This window comes from Aulonocara sp. 'chitande type north' Nkhata Bay, linkage group LG17, assembly GCF_057382095.1.
Source record: "Aulonocara sp. 'chitande type north' Nkhata Bay isolate Kocher_YH1m ecotype deep benthic linkage group LG17, A_spYH_male_GT1.1, whole genome shotgun sequence".
In the NCBI taxonomy this organism is placed as follows: domain Eukaryota; kingdom Metazoa; phylum Chordata; class Actinopteri; order Cichliformes; family Cichlidae; genus Aulonocara; species Aulonocara sp. 'chitande type north' Nkhata Bay.
This window is the reverse complement of record NC_141360.1, coordinates 30727708-30748663: the sequence shown is the minus strand read 5'-3', so window position 1 is coordinate 30748663 and position 20956 is coordinate 30727708. Positions and strand designations below refer to the sequence as shown.

At 40.4% G+C, this 20956-nt stretch overlaps 1 protein-coding gene across 1 annotated transcript in view; it reads left to right on the top strand.

Annotated features, from left to right (window-relative positions):
- The window catches only part of exoc4 (exocyst complex component 4), a 146493-nt gene that overhangs the window by 116156 nt on the left and 9381 nt on the right, over window positions 1–20956 (top strand). The window contains exons 17-19 of the mRNA XM_086268783.1: window positions 6925–7048; window positions 12277–12455; window positions 12664–12823. Of these exons, the coding sequence (XP_086124909.1) occupies window positions 6925–7048; window positions 12277–12455; window positions 12664–12823 (463 nt within the window). The remainder of the gene's footprint in view (window positions 1–6924; window positions 7049–12276; window positions 12456–12663; window positions 12824–20956) is intronic.

Here is a 20956-nt window from a genome sequence, read left to right as displayed (position 1 = left end):
CAGTGCCAGCAGTTCTTATAGAGTAATGAATCCAAATTGTAGATTTTGGTTTCAAATTGTCTTCGGTATGTGCGGTAGAAGTCAGGAGAAGTACAACAATGAGTGTCTACAGCCATCTGTAAAACACAGTGGAGTCGTGTTTTTGGGATGCATTTCAGCCAGTGATGTTGGCGATCTTGTCAAAATTGATGGAATTATAAACACAGAACAGTACTGTCATATTTTTGATCCATCATGTAATAGTATCTGACTGGTAGTGGCTTCAATTTTCAGCATGACAGAGATGCCAAATACACTTCCAGTGCAAAAGAACACAGTGGAACACTGTTGGTCATGGATTGGCCTCCCCAGAGCTAAAACAAAGAACAGAGCAAAACTGGAACAAAGTCCAAACAATAACTTTGAATGTACTTCAAGAAGCCTAGAGAATTATTCCTGAAGAACACTTACAGAAACTACAAGAAAGCTTGTCTAAGAGAGCTCAGGCTGTGTTGAAACATACATTTCTAAGCAGTCTTCTGAAAGGAAGAAATTGCAGTTGGAGATTGTTTTTACACGTTCTATATGTAGCCTAGTGAGAACACAGTTAAGGTAGACATGGCTTTTTTGGTGGTATAATTCAAAAGAGTCAAGGAGAAGAAAGAATAATCATCACTTAATTGCATATTCATAATTCAGCATATTTAATTATTAACTTCTTTGTTCTTAGCGGTGTGTATGCATGCATGTGTACCAGCTTGCGTGCATGTGTGACCTTCGGAAGGGCAGGAAGAATAACTAGGGAGCTGGTTTTGACTGCAGCACATCGATCGTGGACCCCTGCATTCTCCTGCTCAACAGTCACTCTTTGTACACACACCAACACCCTCTCATGGACACACACACACACACACACACACACACACACACACACACACACACACACACACACACACACACACACACTCGCCTCATTGACCAAATAGACTTACATATGAGTGACGGGGCCAATTTCTCTCCTTTTCCTCTCCTTGTTAATTTATGGCCATTGATCTATGCTGAGCTGAATTTATATACACTCATCATGCTCTCTGGTTCTCTCTCTTTCACACACACACACACACACTCAGGTCTTTTGTGTGGCTTACAATGCAGTGCAGTGACACATGCTCTTGCTGCCTCAGCACAAGTAATGGGAAGAAAGTACAGGAACATGCTGAAGGACTCAGGAAGTGTGTGAAGCTGAACTAATGAGTTTGCGAATGTGTGTACCATATGAGCTAACGTTATTTACAGAACTTGATAATGTCAATATGGAATGGAATACATGCTTATTACTGCAGAGTAACAAAACAACACATTAATAACAATCTTAGGACAATGTTTGGGAGCTCAAGGGCAGTTTAAGAAAAACACCACGGGCTGGCAGGCCTTTCCCTAGCTTTCAAGGACTTTTCAGCAGATTCCAAACCTTAAAACTTTGTAAAAAGAGTGACACTCTAGTTTAGTACAATGCACAAGTAGCCTGCTGGAGGTCATTTTGTAAGGTTCTAGCAGTGCTCCTCCTGTTGCTTCTTGTACTAAGGAGCAAATACCAGTCCTGCTGTGGGGTTGATGCCAAATATGGACCTGTCCACCTGTCCTTATGTAACCCATGTAGCCCATCTCCTGCTATCTCACCCACATTCTTGAGACTGTGCTGGGAGACAAAGTAGACCTAGGTATGGATGGGCCATGACTGGAATAAACAAACTATATGAGCAACCTGACTGGGCTGTAATTACTCTCTAATGCTGCCAGCAGTGACAGGGCACTGACAAAAACCGAAATTAGAGAAAAACTGGTCAGGAGGGATAAGAAGAAAGCAATGGTCTGTGGCCACCACCTGCAAATTCATTCCCTTTTTGGGGATTGTCTTGTTGTTGCTTCTCCAGTGCACCTCTTGTCACTTTGATTTGCACCAAAGCAGCTGAGATGGATTCACAATGGTTCATGCTTCTTAACTGGACAGATCGATGTCCCCGAAGTTTAACTGACTTGTGATATGTGTTGATTGAGTGGTCCCTTCATTTTTTGATCAGATTAGTTTGTTGTTATTTTCTAATCTATATAAGCTAAAATGGCATGATTTCTCCTCATATATGTTACCCATTTACCCACTTACAGTACTTATTCAGTTTTGTTTTGAGTGCTGGGAACGGGCAGCACAGTAAAAATACAATACAATTCACTGCAACAACAATACAAATACAATATCAACACAGTACAATAAAGTGAAATAAAAACAATATATTGCGGTACCAATACAATATGTGCAGTAAACTCATTTGCTCTTGTTCTTATTTTAACATCATCCTCTTTTAAACAGGTTATCATACTTGTTGTTTTCCCTATTAGTGGGTGAATCAATAATAGTGAATCAATAGTACTCAGTTAAGAGCAAAATAAAACATATTTTACAATTGAAAGCCTCAAAAACTGTTTATCTCTGACTGATTAACCCTGTTTTAACCTTTGTCTGTGCAGTGTGTCGACCAGCATGCAGACGTTCAATGTGTGATGTTCAAAGTTATAGAAATATATTCATTATTTTTCAATAAGAACTAGGTAATCTCCACAAAATATAATAAGCATGAAGTAACAAAGGCAAGGCAAGGCAAGGCAAGTTTATTTGTATAGCACAATTCAACAACAAGGTGATTCAAAGTGCTTTACAGAGACATTAGAAACAAGAACAAATAAAAAGCATGATTTAAAATTGATTAAAACAAGCAAATAAACTAACTAACTAATTAACAAACAAACAAACAAACAACAGTATATAAAATCAAAACAGATAAAATCAGAACAGTAGATAAAATCAGTAGTTAAATGTAAGTTTTGAAATTTAAGCTTAAAGTGTGGATTTGGTGCTTTATTCAAATGCAGCTGAGAACAGGTGAGTCTTCAACCTGGATTTAAATAAACTGAGTGTTTCAGCTGATCTGAGGCTTTCTGGGAGTTTGTTCCAGATATAAGGAGCATAAAAGCTGAATGCAGCTTCTCCGTGTCTGGTTCTGACTCTGGGAACTGATAAAAGACCGGATCCAGATGACCTGAGGGATCTGGATGGTTCATACTGGGTCAGGAGGTCATTGATGTATTTTGGTCCTAAACCATTCAGAGCTTTATAGGCCAGCATCAGAACTTTAAAGTCTATCCTCTGACGGACAGGCAGCCAGTGTAAAGACCTCAGAGCTGGACTGATGTGGTCCACTTTTTTGGTCTTAGTGAGGACTCGAGCAGCAGAGTTCTGAATGAGCTGTAGTTGTCTGACTGATTTTTTAGGTAGACCTGTAAAGATGCTGTTACAGTAATCAAGCCTACTAAAGATGAATGCATGGACTAGTTTTTCCAGGTCCTGTTGAGACATCAGATCTTTTATCCTTGATATATTCTTGAGGTGATAGTAAGCTGACTTTGTTATTGTCTTAATGTGTTTTTCTAAGTTTAGGTCTGCATCCATCACTACACCCAAATTTCTCGCCTGGTTTGTGGTTTTTAGATGTATAGATTGAAGTTCTCTGGTGACCTGTAATCGTTTTTCTTTGGCGCCAAAGACTATTACCTCAGTTTTGTTTTTGTTTAGCTGGAGAAAATTGTGGCACAACCAGTCATTGATTTCCTCAATGCATTTACCAAGAGCCTGTACAGGGCCTCGGTCTCCTGGTGACATTGTGATATATATTTGTGTGTCATCTGCATAGCTGTGATAGTTTATTTTGTTGTTGTTTATAATCTGTGCCAGTGGGAGCATGTAGATGTTAAACAGAAGGGGTCCCAAGATGGAACCTTGGGGAACTCCACATGTGATACTTGTCTGTTCAGATGTGAAGTTACCTATTGATACAAAGTATTTCCTGTTTTCTACGTATGTTTTGAACCAGTTTAGTACAGTTCCTGAAAGACCTGTCCAGTTCTCCAGTCGTTTGAGTAATATGTTGTGGTCAACTGTATCAAATGCTGCACTGAGATCCAGTAAAACTAGGACTGACATTTTTCCACTGTCTGTATTCAGACATATGTCATTAAACACTTTGGTCAGAGCGGTTTCAGTGCTGTGGTTCTGTCTAAAACCTGACTGGAAGGCATCGTAGCAATTATTCTGTTTTAAGAAGTAACTGAGCTGTTGAGAAACTGCTTTTTCAATGATCTTACTTAAAAACGGGAGATTTGAGATCGGCCTGTAGTTGTTCATTTGTGTCTTGTCAAGATTGTCCTTTTTCAGTATAGGTTTGATTACAGCAGTTTTTAGTGATTCTGGAAACACACCTGATAATAAAGAAAAGTTGACGATCTGTAACAGGTCTGACTCTAAAGTCTTTGAGACCTTTTTGAAAAAACTTGTTGGCAGGACATCTAAACAGCAGGAGGAGGAGTTCAGTTGACCTAAGATGTCCTCCAGGTCTTTGCTGTTAATAGGTTGAAACTGTTTCATGGTGTTTAAACAGTTTTTTGGTGGACACAGTACATATCCTGGATCTGCTGTTGATGTACCAATTGCTTGTCTAATTTTTTGGATTTTTTCAGTGAAGAATTTGGCAAAGTCATTGCAGGCCATGGTCGAATGAAGTTCAGCTGCCACTGACACAGGGGGGTTTGTTAGCCTGTCAACTGTAGAAAATAAGACCCGAGCATTATGGCTGTTTTTCGTGACGATGTCAGAGAAGTAGGACCTCCTTGCATTCCTCAGTTGTAAATTATAATTGTGAAGTTTCTCTTTATAAATGTCATAATGAACCTGGAGGTTTGTTTTTCTCCATCTGCGCTCAGCTTTCCTACACTCTCTTTTTTCATTTTTCACCAGTGTGGAGTTTCTCCATGGAGACTTTTTCCTTCCAGAGATAACCTTCACCTTAATGGGAGCAATAGTGTCCATTACATTTAACATGTTAGCATTGAAGCTATTGACGACCTCATTGACTGACCCTCTGGACAGGTCAGGTGTTAATGGGAAGACCTGGTTAAAGATCTCACTACTGTGTTCAGTTATACACCGTTTTGTGATCACTGTTGTTGATATATTTGTGTGGGCTGAGATTTTACTTTCAAAGAAAACACAGTAATGATCAGACAGGCCCACATCAGACACAGTAACCTTTGAAATGCTCAGGCCTTTGGAGATCAGTAGGTCAAGAGTGTGTCCTCTATTATGTGTGGCCTCTGTTACATGCTGAGTCAGCCCAAAGTTGCCCAGAGTGTTACTCAGGTCTTTAGTCCCTTTGTCCTGAGGGTTGTCCACATGAATGTTAAAATCCCCAGCAATAATTACACAGTCAAAATCAACACAGATCACAGACAGCAGTTCACTGAGGTCATTAAAAAAGTCTGTGCAGTATTTGGGAGGCCTGTAAACATTAAGAAACACAACTTTGGATGGGGCCTTCAGCTGTAAAGCCACATATTCAAAAGACTGAAAACTTCCAGGAGATAGCTGCTTACATTGAAATGATTCATTAAATAAGACAGCAACCCCTCCTCCTCTCCTGCTCGCCCTGACCTCACTGATAAAACTGTAGTTAGGAGGGGTCGTCTCGATGAGAACAGCTCCACTGTTACTTTGGTCCAACCAAGTTTCAGTTAAAAACATAAAATCAAGGCTATGCTCAGTGATTAAATCATTAATCAAAAATGTTTTCCCAGCTAGAGATCTAATGTTTAATAAAGCCAACTTAAGTGTTTTAGAGGTATTACTTGTCCCCTCGTGTTTGGGAGCAGTCTGTGGCACACAAGGTATGTTTACTATGTTTAAAGATCTTTTAGAGTGCTGCTCTCTGTGTTTTGACCAGGCCACATGTCTCCTGTCACCTAAAAGTACAGAAATTTTAAAACCTTCTAGTAAACAGGGTCCCAGCTTCTCCTGGGAAAAGTCATCACTGCCATAATCCTCACAGCCCGGACCCTTCACACATCACGCATCAGACTGCGGAGACAGGGCATGAAGAGGAACTAAGGGGGGCGAGGCTGGGCAATGTGACTTCGATTGCTCTGTTGAGGGTGGGGCTCGATGGCGAACCTTTGGCCGCTCTGGTGGGGGGTTTATGGGGGACAAAAAGGGATTGGGACGGGGGGTAGATCTGAGCCCAGCATTGACCCGCTCCATCATCTCCTCAGTGAATTTCAGGTGTGGGGAGGAGGGAGAAAGGGAGGGGGAGGAGGGTGATGGCCTGTCAGGGGTTTGGGGGACTGGGGAAGGTCGTGGTCCCTTGTCCTGGTCGTTGGTGTTGTTGAGAGAGTTGGAGGCAAATAGGGACCCCTCTTCTTGCCTTAGATGTCTCTCCTTTCTGAGGCTCTTCCTCAGATGCCATGGATGTCTCTCCTTTCTGAGGCTCTTCCCGGGTGGGGGCAAATGGAGCTCCTCCTCAAGGTTTCTGCTGGGCTTTGTCTGTTCTTGGAGTACTGTTTGTTCCTCTTTATGAGATAACTCCTCGTTTATCTCAGCCTTGGCACCAAGCACGGATGGATGACGTATGGAATAAAACAAGTTGGAGGTGAACAGTTTCACCCCTGACTTGTTAAAATTAAATCCATTTGCTTTGAACAGATGCCTGCGTTCCCAAAAAATATTAAAGTTGTCGATAAAATGCACTGAGTGGTCAGCACATGCTGATATAAGCCATTTATTCAAGTGCCTTTGTTAATGTACACATTTATTATTTTTTTTGCACATATTTTACATTTTGACATTAAATCACATTAACGGAATACTTGACTCATCCCCTATGTTTTAAAAAGCACCTGTTAAATGAGTGTACGCACACCGCCTTTCAAATAGCTGTAACACAGGATGCAGAAACCATTTACAATGGTCCTTTTACTCACTTCAACTGCTCCTGTTTGCAATAATTGAGTTTTTCTATGCCTATCGTGTGTTCTCATCTTCCTACATCTCTATGATCCCAACAGACAGCCAGGTGGTTGGAGAGAGTGAACGCAGCAGGGAGCAGATTCTCCAGACCCTCAACGACCTGTCCAGGGGCTTCCAAGATATTGCAGACCGTTGCCTGCTGGTGCTGCATCTGGAGGTCAGGTATGCAGGAGAAACTGCCCAACTCTTATGTCTCTCCTTTATGCAGTAATATGACAAAATTCAGCATACAGTGGGGCAAAAAAGTATTTAGTCAGCCACCGATTGTGCAAGTTCCCCCACCTAAAATGATGACAGAGGTCAGTAATTTGCACCAGAGGTACACTTCAACTGTGAGAGACAGAATGTGAAAAAAAAAATCCATGAATCCACATGGTAGGATTTGTAAGGAATTTATTCGTAAATTAGGGTGGAAAATAAGTATTTGGTCACCTCAAACAAGGAAAATCTCTGGCTCTCACAGACCTGTAACGTTCTCTGTAAGAAGCTTTTCTGTCCCCCACTCGTTACCTGTATGAATGGCACCTGTTTGAACTCATCATCTGTATAAAAGACACCTGTCCACAGCCTCAAACAGTCAGACTCCAAACTCCGCCATGGCCAAGACCAAAGAGCTTTCGAAGGACACCAGGAAAAGTATTGTAGACCTGCACCAGACTGGGAAGAGTGAATCTACAATAGGCAAGCAGCTTGGTGTGAAAAAATCAACTGTGGGAGCAATCATCAGAAAATGGAAGACATACAAGATTATCAAGACTGATAATCTCCCTCGATCTGGGGCTCCACGCAAGATCTCATCCCGTGGGGTCAAAATGATCATGAGAACGGTGAGCAAAGATCCCAGAACCACACGGGGGGACCTGGTGAATGACCTGCAGAGAGCTGGGACCAAAGTAACAAAGGTCACCATCAGTAACACACTACAACGGCAGGGAATCAAATCCCGAAGTGCCAGACGTGTTCCGCTGCTGAAGCCAGTGCATGTCCAGGCCCGTCTGAAGTTTGCCAGAGAGCACATGGATGATACAGCAGAGGATTGGGAGAATGTCATGTGGTCAGATGAAACCAAAGTAGAACTTTTTGGTATAAACTCAACTCGTCGTGTTTGGAGAAGGAAGAATACTGAGTTGCATCCCAAGAACACCATACCTACTGTGAAGCATGGGGGTGGAAACATCATGCTATGGGGCTGTTTTTCTGCCAAGGGGACAGGACGACTGATCCGTGTTAAGGACAGAATGAATGGGGCCATGTATCGTGAGATTTTGAGCCAAAACCTCCTTCCTTCAGTGAGAACTTTGAAGATGAAACGAGGCTGGGTCTTCCAACATGACAATGATCCAAAACACACCGCCCGGGCAACAAAGGAGTGGCTCCGTAAGAAGCATTTGAAAGTCCTGGAGTGGCCTAGCCAGTCTCCAGACCTCAACCCCATAGAAAATCTGTGGCGGGAGTTGAAAGTCCGTGTTGCTCGGTGACAGCCCCAAAACATCACTGCTCTCGAGAAGATCTGCATGGAGGAATGGGCCAAAATACCAGCTACTGTGTGTGCAAACCTGGTAAAGACCTATAGTAAACGTTTGACCTCTGTTATTGCCAACAAAGGTTATGTTACAAAGTATTGAGTTGTATTTTTGTTATTGACCAAATACTTATTTTCCACCCTGATTTACAAATAAATTCTTTACAAATCCTACCATGTGGATTCATGGATTTTTTTTTCACATTCTGTCTCTCACAGTTGAAGTGTATCTCTGGTGCAAATTACTGACCTCTGTCATCATTTTAGGTGGGGGAACTTGCACAATCGGTGGCTGACTAAATACTTTTTTGCCCCACTGTATTTAATTATTTTATTTATACAAATATTTTTACAATACCTACTTAATATAAAGAAATTGGTCATAATAGTTGATCATTTTTTTTAGGCAAGTCATAAAAGTATAAACAATGCATACACAGAAAGCATTAGACTCTAAATGCAGAGTTAAAAGCAGGTTGTGTCAAATTGAATTATACGAGCATTGTGATGTATTCACCTTAAGGTAATGAGTTTTTAGCATAAATAGATTTTGGAAGACAAAATGTTTTGAAAACAAATAATATCACTGGGAAATTCTATTGCTTCAGCTATCATCATTCATCATTCAAAACAACTGCAGTCATTGTTTTCCAAGTCTGTACGCTGCCACCATAATGATTCATGTGGCAATGATGAGCCTCAACTCATCAAGGTCCTCCTGCACATGTTATCTGCCTGATATTTTTATGTGAATATTATTTGAAGCACATCAAATAATGCCACTCTAACTGTGCGTGTTGCACTTCCCCTTCACCTTCTTCCCAGGAAGTCTGTAATCACTACGTTCATAACATTCATTTGCGTCACTGAACAAAGAAGCAGAATTATACTGCCGCTGAAAAGGCTGGGGTCACTTAAATGTCTTTGTTTTTGAAACAAAAGCTTTTTTCCCCCCATTTAAAATAAGATCAAAGTAGTAAATTGCCAGATTTTAGAAGAAGTATACTACTCTCGTAACAGAGCAGTTAAAAAACAGACAGAGCGAGAACCAACTGAGCAAGTAAGAAAAGTACATCAGAGTGTATTGTTTGAGAAAACAAAGAGTTACTGGTCTTACTCAACAAGCAGCTTTGTATCCAGAAGACACATGTTTTACCATGAACAGTGAAGAAGTGGCTCCTTGATGCCGGCTTTGGGATGCGAATGTAAGACAAACTTGCAAAGACAAATCCATGTGAGACTGGCCACTAGGAGATGAAGATTCTGATTGTCGAACAAACATAGACTTGGGGTGGGGGGTGCTAGTTTCCAAACAGGAGGACAGTGACCAAAGCAGTCACTTTGACAGCAAGTTTTCGATTTCGTTTGTTTCTAAGTTGTATTGTTTCTCAAGGGCTGATCAAATAGGCGCATCTAACCTTATTGCATAATGTGCATGCATCCAAACTCGTCCCACCTTTCTAAATTATTTAGAACTTACTCAGTTCTGATTGGCTCTCGTCTCTCAAGGATAATTTTCATCAAATATTTATTTGTTGACAAACTTGTCAGTACACGTCATTGTCAGTTACATTTTATTTAGTTATCGTCTTGTTTTTGGCAAAAAATAAAAGTTCGGTGACGAAAATTACTGGTCAGCGAAATGAACACTGAACCAAAGCACAGGTCCAAACTGCTTAAAGAGGAAACAGTCAAATGCTGTTGTCTCTGTTATGGTGTGGCCTGCACAGTCACTGGAACACAACCCGATTGATGTTGACAACTTGATTATATGGTATGTAAGAAGCAGCTGTCAAACTAATACAACTTGTGAGAAACGCTTTGGGAAACATAGGGTCAAATTTCTCTGGAATGCCTCAGCAAAATGCCAAAGGTCTGCAAGGCTATGACTGCTGCAGATGGGCATTTCTTTGAGGAAGGTGAAGTTTAAAGGACAAAATGTTTATTTTACTAAAAATGTCTGTCAATGTCTTGGTTATATTTCCTTTTTACTGTACAAGGTCATTCAACGAATACAAGTGCGAGTTATGAGTTACCCCAAACTTTCAAGCCGTGTGTATTTGGTTCCTACACACAACATTGCTCAGAGCACGTGTCATTAAATCAGATGAGTTAAAAGAACCAGTGGCATCACACGCATGCCCTTAATGCACGAGTTCAGAAATGTATCTTCAGCGTGTGTTTTGAATGTCAATATCTAAGTTAATTTACCACACCATATACTTTCTCACACCCACATCCTCTAATAGTCCTCCATCATCCCTCCCCATTTCTTCCATCCATCCATGTACTACTATTTCCCTCTAGACCATTGTGTAGCTTATGCAATATTGTTGATGATTCCAGTAGAAAACCCTCCCTGAGGCTGATGTCTAGCTATATGCTACACTCCATTGACTCTCCCCATCTAGCAAATTTCCCTTGATAGTGGTACCAGCTAAATGAAGCCATGAGCAAGAAAGAAGAAGGGGTGGGTGGGGGGGTGGATGAAAAGATGGAAGAGAGATGAGTGAAGTTAAAGTAGGAGTGGGGGTTAAAGAAGAAAGCTAGAGTGGGCTAAGTGGGAGAAATGATTGAATAGAGAGAGAAGGAGGTCGGATGGAGGCTTTGAAAATGCTGTGTAGTTGTTGGCTTTGCCTTAGGGAGGAAGAGAAATTCACCCATATAATTTTATACCCTTCAGCTCTGGGCAGTGTGATTATGGAATTATAAAACTATTGACTTTTTAAGTCTAGACCGAAATTAGCTTTCTGTGGACCTCAAAGACCTCATACTAATTTATAGGTCTTTAGGGAACCTGAAAAACAGAATGTATTGTTAAAGGATAGGTCAAAATCCACCTGCTCTAACTATTAAAATCCTAAAAGTATTATTAGATGTTTGTACTATGGGCAGGAAATATTTGGATAAGGTTGAGATTAAAGGGTTGGTTTACTTATTATCGGTATTTCCACTTAATAATCCCTCTAAAATGACATTTTTACATAACAATAATCAAAACTTTGAGAGCATTTCTGGTATTTTAGTTTATTTGTGGCATTTAGCTATGAATCCATTAAAAAAAAAAAAACGGCTCAAAAATCTGACTAGGAAAAGGTGAATACAAAAATTCTTTGGCAAGGTCCTCAACCCAGTTATTCTGCTATAGCTGGGGGTTTTCTTGCCATTCTGGTACAACAGTCTTCCTTTAACTACTGCCTCTAAAACACTCAAGATAAAATATGCGAGGAAAAATACACAAAACTGTGTTATAGACATAAGTGTGCTTTCTACAAATTAAATAGTTTGAAAGGACAATTGACCTTAGTAGATTTATTAGACATGGCATTAAGTATATAAGCAGCTCCATTTAAGGTTTAAAACTCCTCAGAAGTGCACAGCATATTCAACAATCTGCTCTACAACACTTTGCTCAGGTGACTGGTATCCAACAGTGATGTAGTGGTAGTTGTACAAGTGGATATATTATGAGTACTCTATAAACAGAATGATTTCTGTAGAAATTATAAGTATTAGAGTAGGTTTAGTGGGGCTTGAGGAATGAGAACACTCTCCGCCCGCTAAAGTGCCTTCTAACTATGTTAACCTCCAAAGCACAGAGAATAATACAGTTCATACATATTTCCTGACTCACCATTTTTCCTTGTCGTTCTCATGTTGGACACTCAGCATAGTTCATAGTTTATTTCGGCATATCAATACATAGTTGTCAAAGAATTTGGATGGCAGAATGTTCTTGACAAAGCAGAATATGCAACTTTTAATTTCCAGACAGCGAAAGGTAAAAAAAATTGGAGAAGAAAAACCTATTAATTATCTACAGCATTTAATTTTCTATTTTCTCTTTTCTTTCCCTGTTTTAATCCAGGGTGCACTGTTTCCATTACCTGATCCCCCTGACCAAACAAGGAAATTATGCCATTGTGGCTAATGTTGAGAGCATGGACTATGACCCTCTGGTGGTCAAACTGAACAAGGACATCTCAGCCATAGAGGAAGCCATGGGGGCCGCCTTGCAGCAACACAAGTTCCAGTATATTTTTGAAGGTCAGCAGCCCCCCTAGGGTGACGTTTAAGTAACTGCCTTTAAAATACAGCTCTCTTCAACAACTTTCAAAGAACCTGCGAGTCTGAAAACATTGTTAAAATGTTCTTTCTTATTCCCAAATTTCCTTAAAAATAAAAAGAATTGAATATATCTTTCCTGATATAATCACATATCCTTCATGCCTCTTTTTTTCTCATCTCTTACCAGGTCTTGGTCATCTGATCTCCTGTATTCTGATCAATGGGGCTCAATACTTCAAGAGGATCAGCGAGTCTGGCATCAAGAAAATGTGCAGGAACATTTTTGTCCTCCAGCAAAACCTCACCAACATCACCATGTCCAGGGAGGCAGACCTCGACTTTGCCAGGTTAGAGTCCTTTTCCACATTTTGAGCATGGAGAGGAAAGCTAAGCTAAGAAAGCTTCCCTGGAGCAGTTTCTGTGGTTCAGTAGCTGAAACAAGCCTTCCACTCAGTGCCTTGGACATAACTAGCAACCGTAGGGATCCCAGCTTTATGTTGTCCAATCCATCTGAATCTTTGCTTTTGAGCTTATCAATACAGCACTATATTGATAGCATGCATTTCTGCTAGCTGGGCATCGCAAAACAGTTTTAATTGGTTCACTTGTTTGCAAAGATATCAAAATCCACCCACCATAACGCATAGTGTGTGGCATAAACAGAACAGCAGAGCTGCATGGGTGCTGCTCATGCTACCTCTTAATCTAGACACCGTGATGTTTATTTCCCACTTCCAGCATGCAGAGAAAGCAACGTTGTCTGTGTCAGTGGGAGAACAATAACTCACACAAAATCTTCTTCACATAAGTGAAAATCAGCTGAACAACAAGTGAAACGGTATTAAGGGTTACGTTTGCCTGCTTCCTTTGCACCTTTTTAGCATCTTTTCCAGTTCTACCAGAGCTCATGAGTGTTTTCTATACAAGTGTAACAGAGAGAACAGCAGGCTAATTAGATAGCTAATATTTACAGGTATGATAAAAAATAAATGTCAGCTACTGCATTTACAAACAAGTGCTCCCCTCAGCCACCTGCTACAGTCCAGTTATTGTTACTGCTGGCAGTAAAGCTTTTCAATGCACATTTTATTTCTACTCTATCGTATACTGTAGTTTGAGGAAAGTGCAATGAATTCATAATTCTGTCTCTTATCAGGGTGAAGGCACTGACCTGTAGGCAGTTTTCTGTTCAGGCTTTCAGGCTTGGGCTGTTCTGTGTAGCCTCGGGTAATATTGTGTTATTGACAGTTGTGAAAAACTATGTAAGTCTGCTTTTTTAAAGAAGAAATCTGATCACAGGTCAATGGAGAAAATCAGTAAAGAATCAGGCCAATAAGAACACTCGATAATGGGTCTAGTATCAATAAAAGCGTATGAATTTCCATTTCTGTTTTAAAGATTGATAGCCTTTAACAGGACAAAGAGGAAATGGATATTTTGTGCAGATATTGAGTTTGTGTAAACTGTAATGCCATTTTCTTGCCAATAGTTGCTTTTTGCCCCATAGGTTTTGCTGTTTTAGTGGTAAAAAAAGATATCATGCCACACAACTAAAGATAATAGGACATTAAACACACATTGAATTTATACTATGGCTACTCAAGTTTGAAGAACCACTATTTGCAAGATAAATAAATGGTAAAGATTAAGTGAACTGTATTATGAATCCATCAAATCAGAAATGGATAGTGGCATCATCATAATAACCAGTTCTGTTTAAAATTAGTCGGTGTACTGGTCCAGCTTTAACAGCACACCTGCACAGACGCACACAGATTCGCACAGTGTTTTCAAGTTCAGAAAGCAACTATGTCAGTGCGTGAGGCTGACAGATGGTCAAACAGATTGTCAACCACACTGTGTATCTGTGTCCACGCTGTTGTTGCGGTTTATTTTCTTATTCATACATTTACATTTTGTGACTCTTAACTGCTGTTGCCCAGCGCTGCTCTGCCCTGCCCTGACAGGCATAAGGGAAATCAGCACCTCAGACATCTTTGCGAACAAGATGGAGGGAGTGAGGGAGGAGGAGGTAGGAAAGAGAGAAGAAGGTGGAAGGAGAAGAGTGATTCATTGTATTCATATGATTTTTTCCCCCCCTTCTTTGAGAAGCCTGTGTCCTTGACAGCAGAGAGTATGTGAGAGGAAGGGTGATGGAAAAGATGGAGAAAGAAAGATGGCTTGAGGGGAAGAAAATTGAAAAACTAAGTAAAGGGAAGTTGTCGAAAAGGCATCTTTGAAAGGAAAAGCATGGAACTGACTTGAAGAGGGCAGCATGGTTAGACAATATCTTACAGTGGAGATGAACACAAGAGAGAGATGGGAAGAAAGAAAGAAGGAGAAAATGAGTGTATTATAAAATGAATAACAGATTATGCTTAAACAACTTGAGTTTCAGCACATTTAGCAGCACCAACTATTCCTTTTAAGGTGACTTTCGGAACCCTGTTTGTCTGCATTTGATTCTCATTGTACAGTAAAATGTGTTTTCCTGTGTCTGCCATCTGGGCATCTTACAGTATGTTATAAGTTTAATGAGCTTCTCTTGTGTTATGTGTTTGAGTGCTTGGGTGTTTATGCACTGGCAGTTTGGGCTTTTCTATTGTTTGTAATGTGCCAGAGTGGCAAGTTTCCCCTGAAGAAGACAAAAAATAACCAAACAAATAAGTAAACTGAAATTACCTGAACTGTACTGGATGTGGAGGACCATTGATTAGTATGTTATTTCTCCCCTCTGTCAACTTTGATTATGGAGACATGCCAGTGATGGCTTTTCTGTCTTTTCTCTCTTTCTCCCACTCTGTCTGATTACAAGGCGTGGGTGGTGTGGAGGTGTTGATTGGGAATTGCAGAGCGCATTGTTTACGCATTCATGGCTTTTTGAATTGGCCGGCCTCCGGCTCCAAGACACACCAAGTCTTGCAAACACATACAGACACACACAAACTCACACACATACAGAGTCGGTTACACACATCTGTTATGTATCGGGTATGCACAGATACCTAAGCCTATCAGCTTTTTGAAATAACCTCATTTACATGGACTGGGCATTAAGTAAACTTGTGCCTCCTAGTGGAAGTGACCATCTTGAGTGGAAGGAAATAACTTGATGTATATATGGCATACAGAAAGCCACAACTGATGTTTTAATGCTTCTCAACTACCCAGATCTTCCTTTTTTAAAGACAAATATGCAATACATATTCCTATAACAAAACTGTGCATAGTTACAGATGTGGAGGTGCACTTTTTGCTGATTGTATGCCTTCAGTTTCTTTTAAATCAACAGCATTTACTTGAGTTGACAATATCTTAAGAGTGAAATTCCACCCACCTCTAAAATAATAAGGTAAAAACATGTCAATTTAAACGTTTAGTGTACTACAAGCATTTTATGAATACAGACACCTTAGTGAGTGAATCGTTTAGTAGCTGGGGCCTATATTGAAAAATCTTTTTTTTTCTTTGTTTTTAATTAATTTATGTACACATGCCATTTAGTAAAGTCTAACAGTTTTGTTGTAAAGGTTTTGAGAAAACTAACATGGTCTGACCTGAGTCGGCAGTGAAGAAGCAGTTTGATAAAGAGGGGTAAAACTAGAATATTCATCAGTATTTTATTACCACCTCCTGAGAATTAAGAGCAAAACTTAAAAAGGAAGTAATCTCAGCAGGAAGCCTGCTTTTCAGAGAAACTGCAGATGCTTCTCCTTATTTCCATGTAATTTTTTTATTTATTTTTTTTTTGGGGGGGGGGGGGGGTTCTTAGGTGTGTGAATGCTTGTTAATGCATGTGTGATCTTTGATTATTTTATCTACGTGTGTACTTATATATAGGAACCAGTTATGCCTGGACTAATGCGCCATAACAGGCACCAATGTCAGTTAAAAAGTAAGGTGAGGCCGGTAGAGCAGCACTGCAGAAGGCGTGAACACACACACACACACACACACACACACACACACACACACACACATGCATGCACTCACACAAGAATGCACACTTGCCTTTTTGCTCTCTCTCTTTCACTGTGCAAAAGGATGGGGGAACAGTGCCACCTTGTGGTTCAGTCCATGTTTGTATACAGTATAAAAAAAAGTGAGAAAGCCCACAGTATGTCGATCGCTCATGTTGCACAGGGTGAAAAAAGTCAAACGTGTGCGTGTGTATGTATGTGTTTGTGTGACCATGTGTATTTGTATGGTCCTATAGTGGCCTCTTGTCTCTCAGTCAGAATTTGGCAGCAATATCAACTTGACTGTCAAGGTCAAACACACACGCACATACACATATCGAAACACCGGCACAGAAGGGGACACACACAGACCATCTGCTCAGGAAACAGTTCTGGGGAACATGCTGCAGACCTGTGTGTCACTGCAATGTCACATCTGTGTGTGTGCGTGTGTGTAGGTGTGTATGGGTGTGGGTGTATTCACTGCATGGTCAACCCTGCCAGTGCACTGATCACCTCTCATTGTCCTGTGTGTCTACCTGTCTTTCTCTCTTTCTGTCTTTATACTGTGGTCTCTTGACAAGGACAGAAATTAGATAAATATGTGGAGCTGTTGCTGCATATTTTATTTTGAAAAGACCAGAAGCTACAATAGTTGTACAACTAGAAAACTTTCAAAAACACTTAAGTGTTGCTTGGCAACAATCCATTCCAGCCTACGAAGACATTTTTGTTCTTTGCCTGGCAACATTTTTACAAACCTTAAATAGAGATCTAATATAATTAGCCTTTCACTGGGATTTAATATCAAAGTAAATAATGGTTGCTAAGTTGTTTAACCTTTTGATTTCAACACAGCAGTGGAAAATGATCATTTTACTATCAGGAACAAGAAACCTCAAATCCTCTTCTTGTGAATCACATTTAAATCATGTTTACAAAGCTAAAATGCAGTTTCATTATTAAATTTTATACACTGATGGGATCAGCAGCACTCTGTCCTCCACTAACAGCAGGAAGAATGACATGTGGTTTGTTTGATAGGTTTTTGTTTTATTTGTTTTATTTGATCTGTCTTAAAGGTAATATTAGCCCCTTATTTTTGTTACCTACCTAACGAGGAACTGATTTAAATTGTATTTATATCTGTATTTCTTAGGAGAGGAAATGAAACCAATCAAAAAAAAAAAAGTATTTTAGCATTTCTCTTGCTGTCAGTGAAAAACAATTTCTATGTTTCTTTCAGCAAAATATTGAAAAGAAAAATATCCAAAGCATGTGTTGGAACCAAAGAAGAAGAATTTAAACCTTTTTTCTGAATAATTTTGACAGAAACATGGTATTTGCTTGTTCTGCTGTTCATGTTGCGCTAAAAATCAGACAACGAAACATACATAGGCATTACTCTCTGCTTTTTTTTGGAAGAACCTTTAAAGTTTAATATAATTAAAGGTTTAATGTTGTAACCTGCTTTAATTTTCTTCTATCTTGCTTTAAAATTGCTGATTAGTCATTTAGCTAATCAACTAGAAATGAATTGTTTTGGCTTCAGCTCTTTCAGATCAGACAGACCATCAATTCAGTGTCATATACAGTAGTTTAGGACTTGAAGCTTCTCTATTATAGGATCATTAGAAAACTCCTGTGACTTCATTCAAATTAACACAGAGATTGATTCAGGACAAAACTACTATTCTGTCTCAATATACTGCTATTACAGAGCAAAAGTAAACATCTCTTGCCCGCTGACCCATGTAGGCAGCTCTGTCATAACATCCCTAGCAAACTTGCAAGCCTCTGAGCCCATAGCAAGGCTAAACACCAGTATGACAGACTCGGTGCAGAGATGCCCCCGAGTTCAGACCATCGCACCCACCTGTCTGCTACTGGAAATTACTAGAGTGCGAGGGTGTATTGTACAAGAAGCTATGTCCTCTCCTGCAGTGTACCACCACAATTACTGTGCACCTCTTAGAACCGGTGTGCTGGTGAATAAACTGTTGTTGGTTTTGTGTGTGTTTCTAAACCCTGGTGTGTTTGTGTCAGGGTGACAGGCTGGTGTATCTACAAAGAATGTGGTAATAAGTACAGTTGACGGCCATGTCAGGAGGTAGTGGGTGTCAACAGATAAAACTGTTTGTACTTAGGCCTGGTTTCGGCACACTGTCGCTTCTGTCTTCTTTTCTTCCCCTGTCACCTTGCGTCTCTTTCTTTAGCTCTCTCTTCCTGTTCTCCCAGTATTTTTTTTTCCCTTCAATATACTATCGTCCAATCACCTGCACTGCCTCTGCTGGACTGTATTTCTCTTTCCTTTCCTCTTCCCCCAGCCCCACCCTTCTTCTCCCATTTTCTACGAGCATGTGCAAGACGCTGTTTGATGAGACTGGTCTTTGCTGATGAAGCCTGTGCGTGTGTTTATATATGTGCACCTCACAGCATGATGACACTCGTCTTTGCTGATGAAGCCAGTGAGAGTGCGTCTGTGTGCATGCTCTTATTTGTATGTGTTTGTTGTGCACGGTGCAGCATGATGAGACCGGCCTTTGCTGATGAAGCTTCAGTCTCAAGTCTCTGCAGACCTTTCCTCATTACCAGAGGAAAGACAAATGCACTGCTCTGGAGGGAGGGAGACCGCAGGAAGGGAGGGAGCCTGAAAGAGGCAGAAGAGTGTATTAAGATTAAATCCACACTAAGCCATCTCACTTTTGAAAACAGTATTTATATGCGAAAATGACACGCATCAGTGCTAGCATTCACAGGTTGTTTTTGTTAGGATCCATTTTCTTTCACCCTTTGGCTTGGCAAGCTTAGATACTGTATAGTTCTAGTGTTGCTAAGACTGGGCAAGACACTTCATGGTTGCCAGCTGTGATACTTACATGACATGGTTTCCGGCTCACAAGTCTGCCAGAAGCACTGCAGTCAGAAATTACTGCTGTCAGAGCAGTGAGGGGAAGATTTACAAAAGAACAACATAAAAGAAGTAAAACCGACTTGACTTACAGCTTTTCCTGTAGAAGGGAAGGGTGCTGTCCTACACCTGAATGCCTCATCTTGAAAGTTTACCAAGGAAAAACAAAATCACTGTGACGGGTTCCTGAGGTTTCAAAAAGTTTGGGATCCACCAGTGTATACCACCTGAAGAATTCTTTTTTTTGTCTAGAAAACTGCAGAACTAAACCAACATCTCGTAAGAAATGGGAAAGATAGCTGAAGAAGCACAAAAATAATGACTGATGTCACAGATCTGCTGCTTTGATCTTGAGTCACTATTATTTTTATGTGTTGGGGAAAAAACTGATCTTTAACACATGTGTGGTGCTAATGGCATATTAAACAGTTGGATCAGTGGGAGCAGAAAGTTGCTGATCCATACCTGAATGCCAAAACAAAGTAAAAAATGCATTATCTGTTTAAGTGTGAAAGTACTGTTGAGGACAATAAAGAGGATAAGAAAGTCAAGAAGCCCCGTTGTTGCTGTCAGAGGTATTTGTTACTGCAGCAACAAGCTTTGGATTCCAGCTTATTCAAAGGTTGATCCACAGACTCTCCCATTATTCCTCCTCCTCCTCCTCCTCCTCCTCATCATCATCATCATCATCCCCCTTCTAACTAATGTGTTGTTCCAAATGTGCTGACAGAGGCAGTCTGTAATGGCCTTAATATTGTGCATGCTAGAAATTAGGGGAAACGAATTGCGCCAAATCCTTTCTTTTTCTCACTTTTCCTTCTCTTTTGTCTTTTTGTTCTATACACCCCCACCCCCGCCACAACTCCTGTGCCATTGACATACACATCTCTCTGCCCTGTTCTGCATCTCCACATCGTAAATTGAAAGAATATTCGTTGTTGAGGAGGGGGAAGGGGAAGTTAATTAAAATTTAATAGAGCACACTACAGAGGGACGTTGATGCTTACACACAGCCACACAAAAGCTACTAAAAGCTGATTATAGCCCTTATAGATGGAAGTTCTGGAGGAAGCAGGTGGAAATTAGTGAAAGAAAATGTGTGTGTCGAGGATGGAGCCCATAAAATCTTTAACGATAATGGCAGTCAACATGAGAATTTACTTTGGTTTTGTGTGAAAAAATAAGAATGCTGGCTTCATTAACTGGTTTCAGACGAGAGGAGAAGGCAAAAAAATGTGTGTGTGTGCGTGCGTGAGTGTTATGATGTGTGTGTTTCACTAGGGGTTCTTTCTTGATGGTGGGGCACTGAGAGATTTTAATCTTATTAACAGCCCTTACTCTGTTTGGCAAATGGCCTTCCAACTGCTTGGGTAATGAACTGTTTGAAAGTGTTTTCAGCACACACTAACATACATCACTCAGACACATGGGTAGATAGACATACACACACCTTAAGCTTTCTCTTGCTTAGCCCAGCCCGCTTCCATCTGCACTGAATAGAGACCAGAAGCTTTACACTCACTCTGAACAGCCAGCAGACAGTTTAGCACTGGGATTGTTTTGATAATTAGATGGTACAAAACAGACATCAAAACACTGTTCACCAAAAA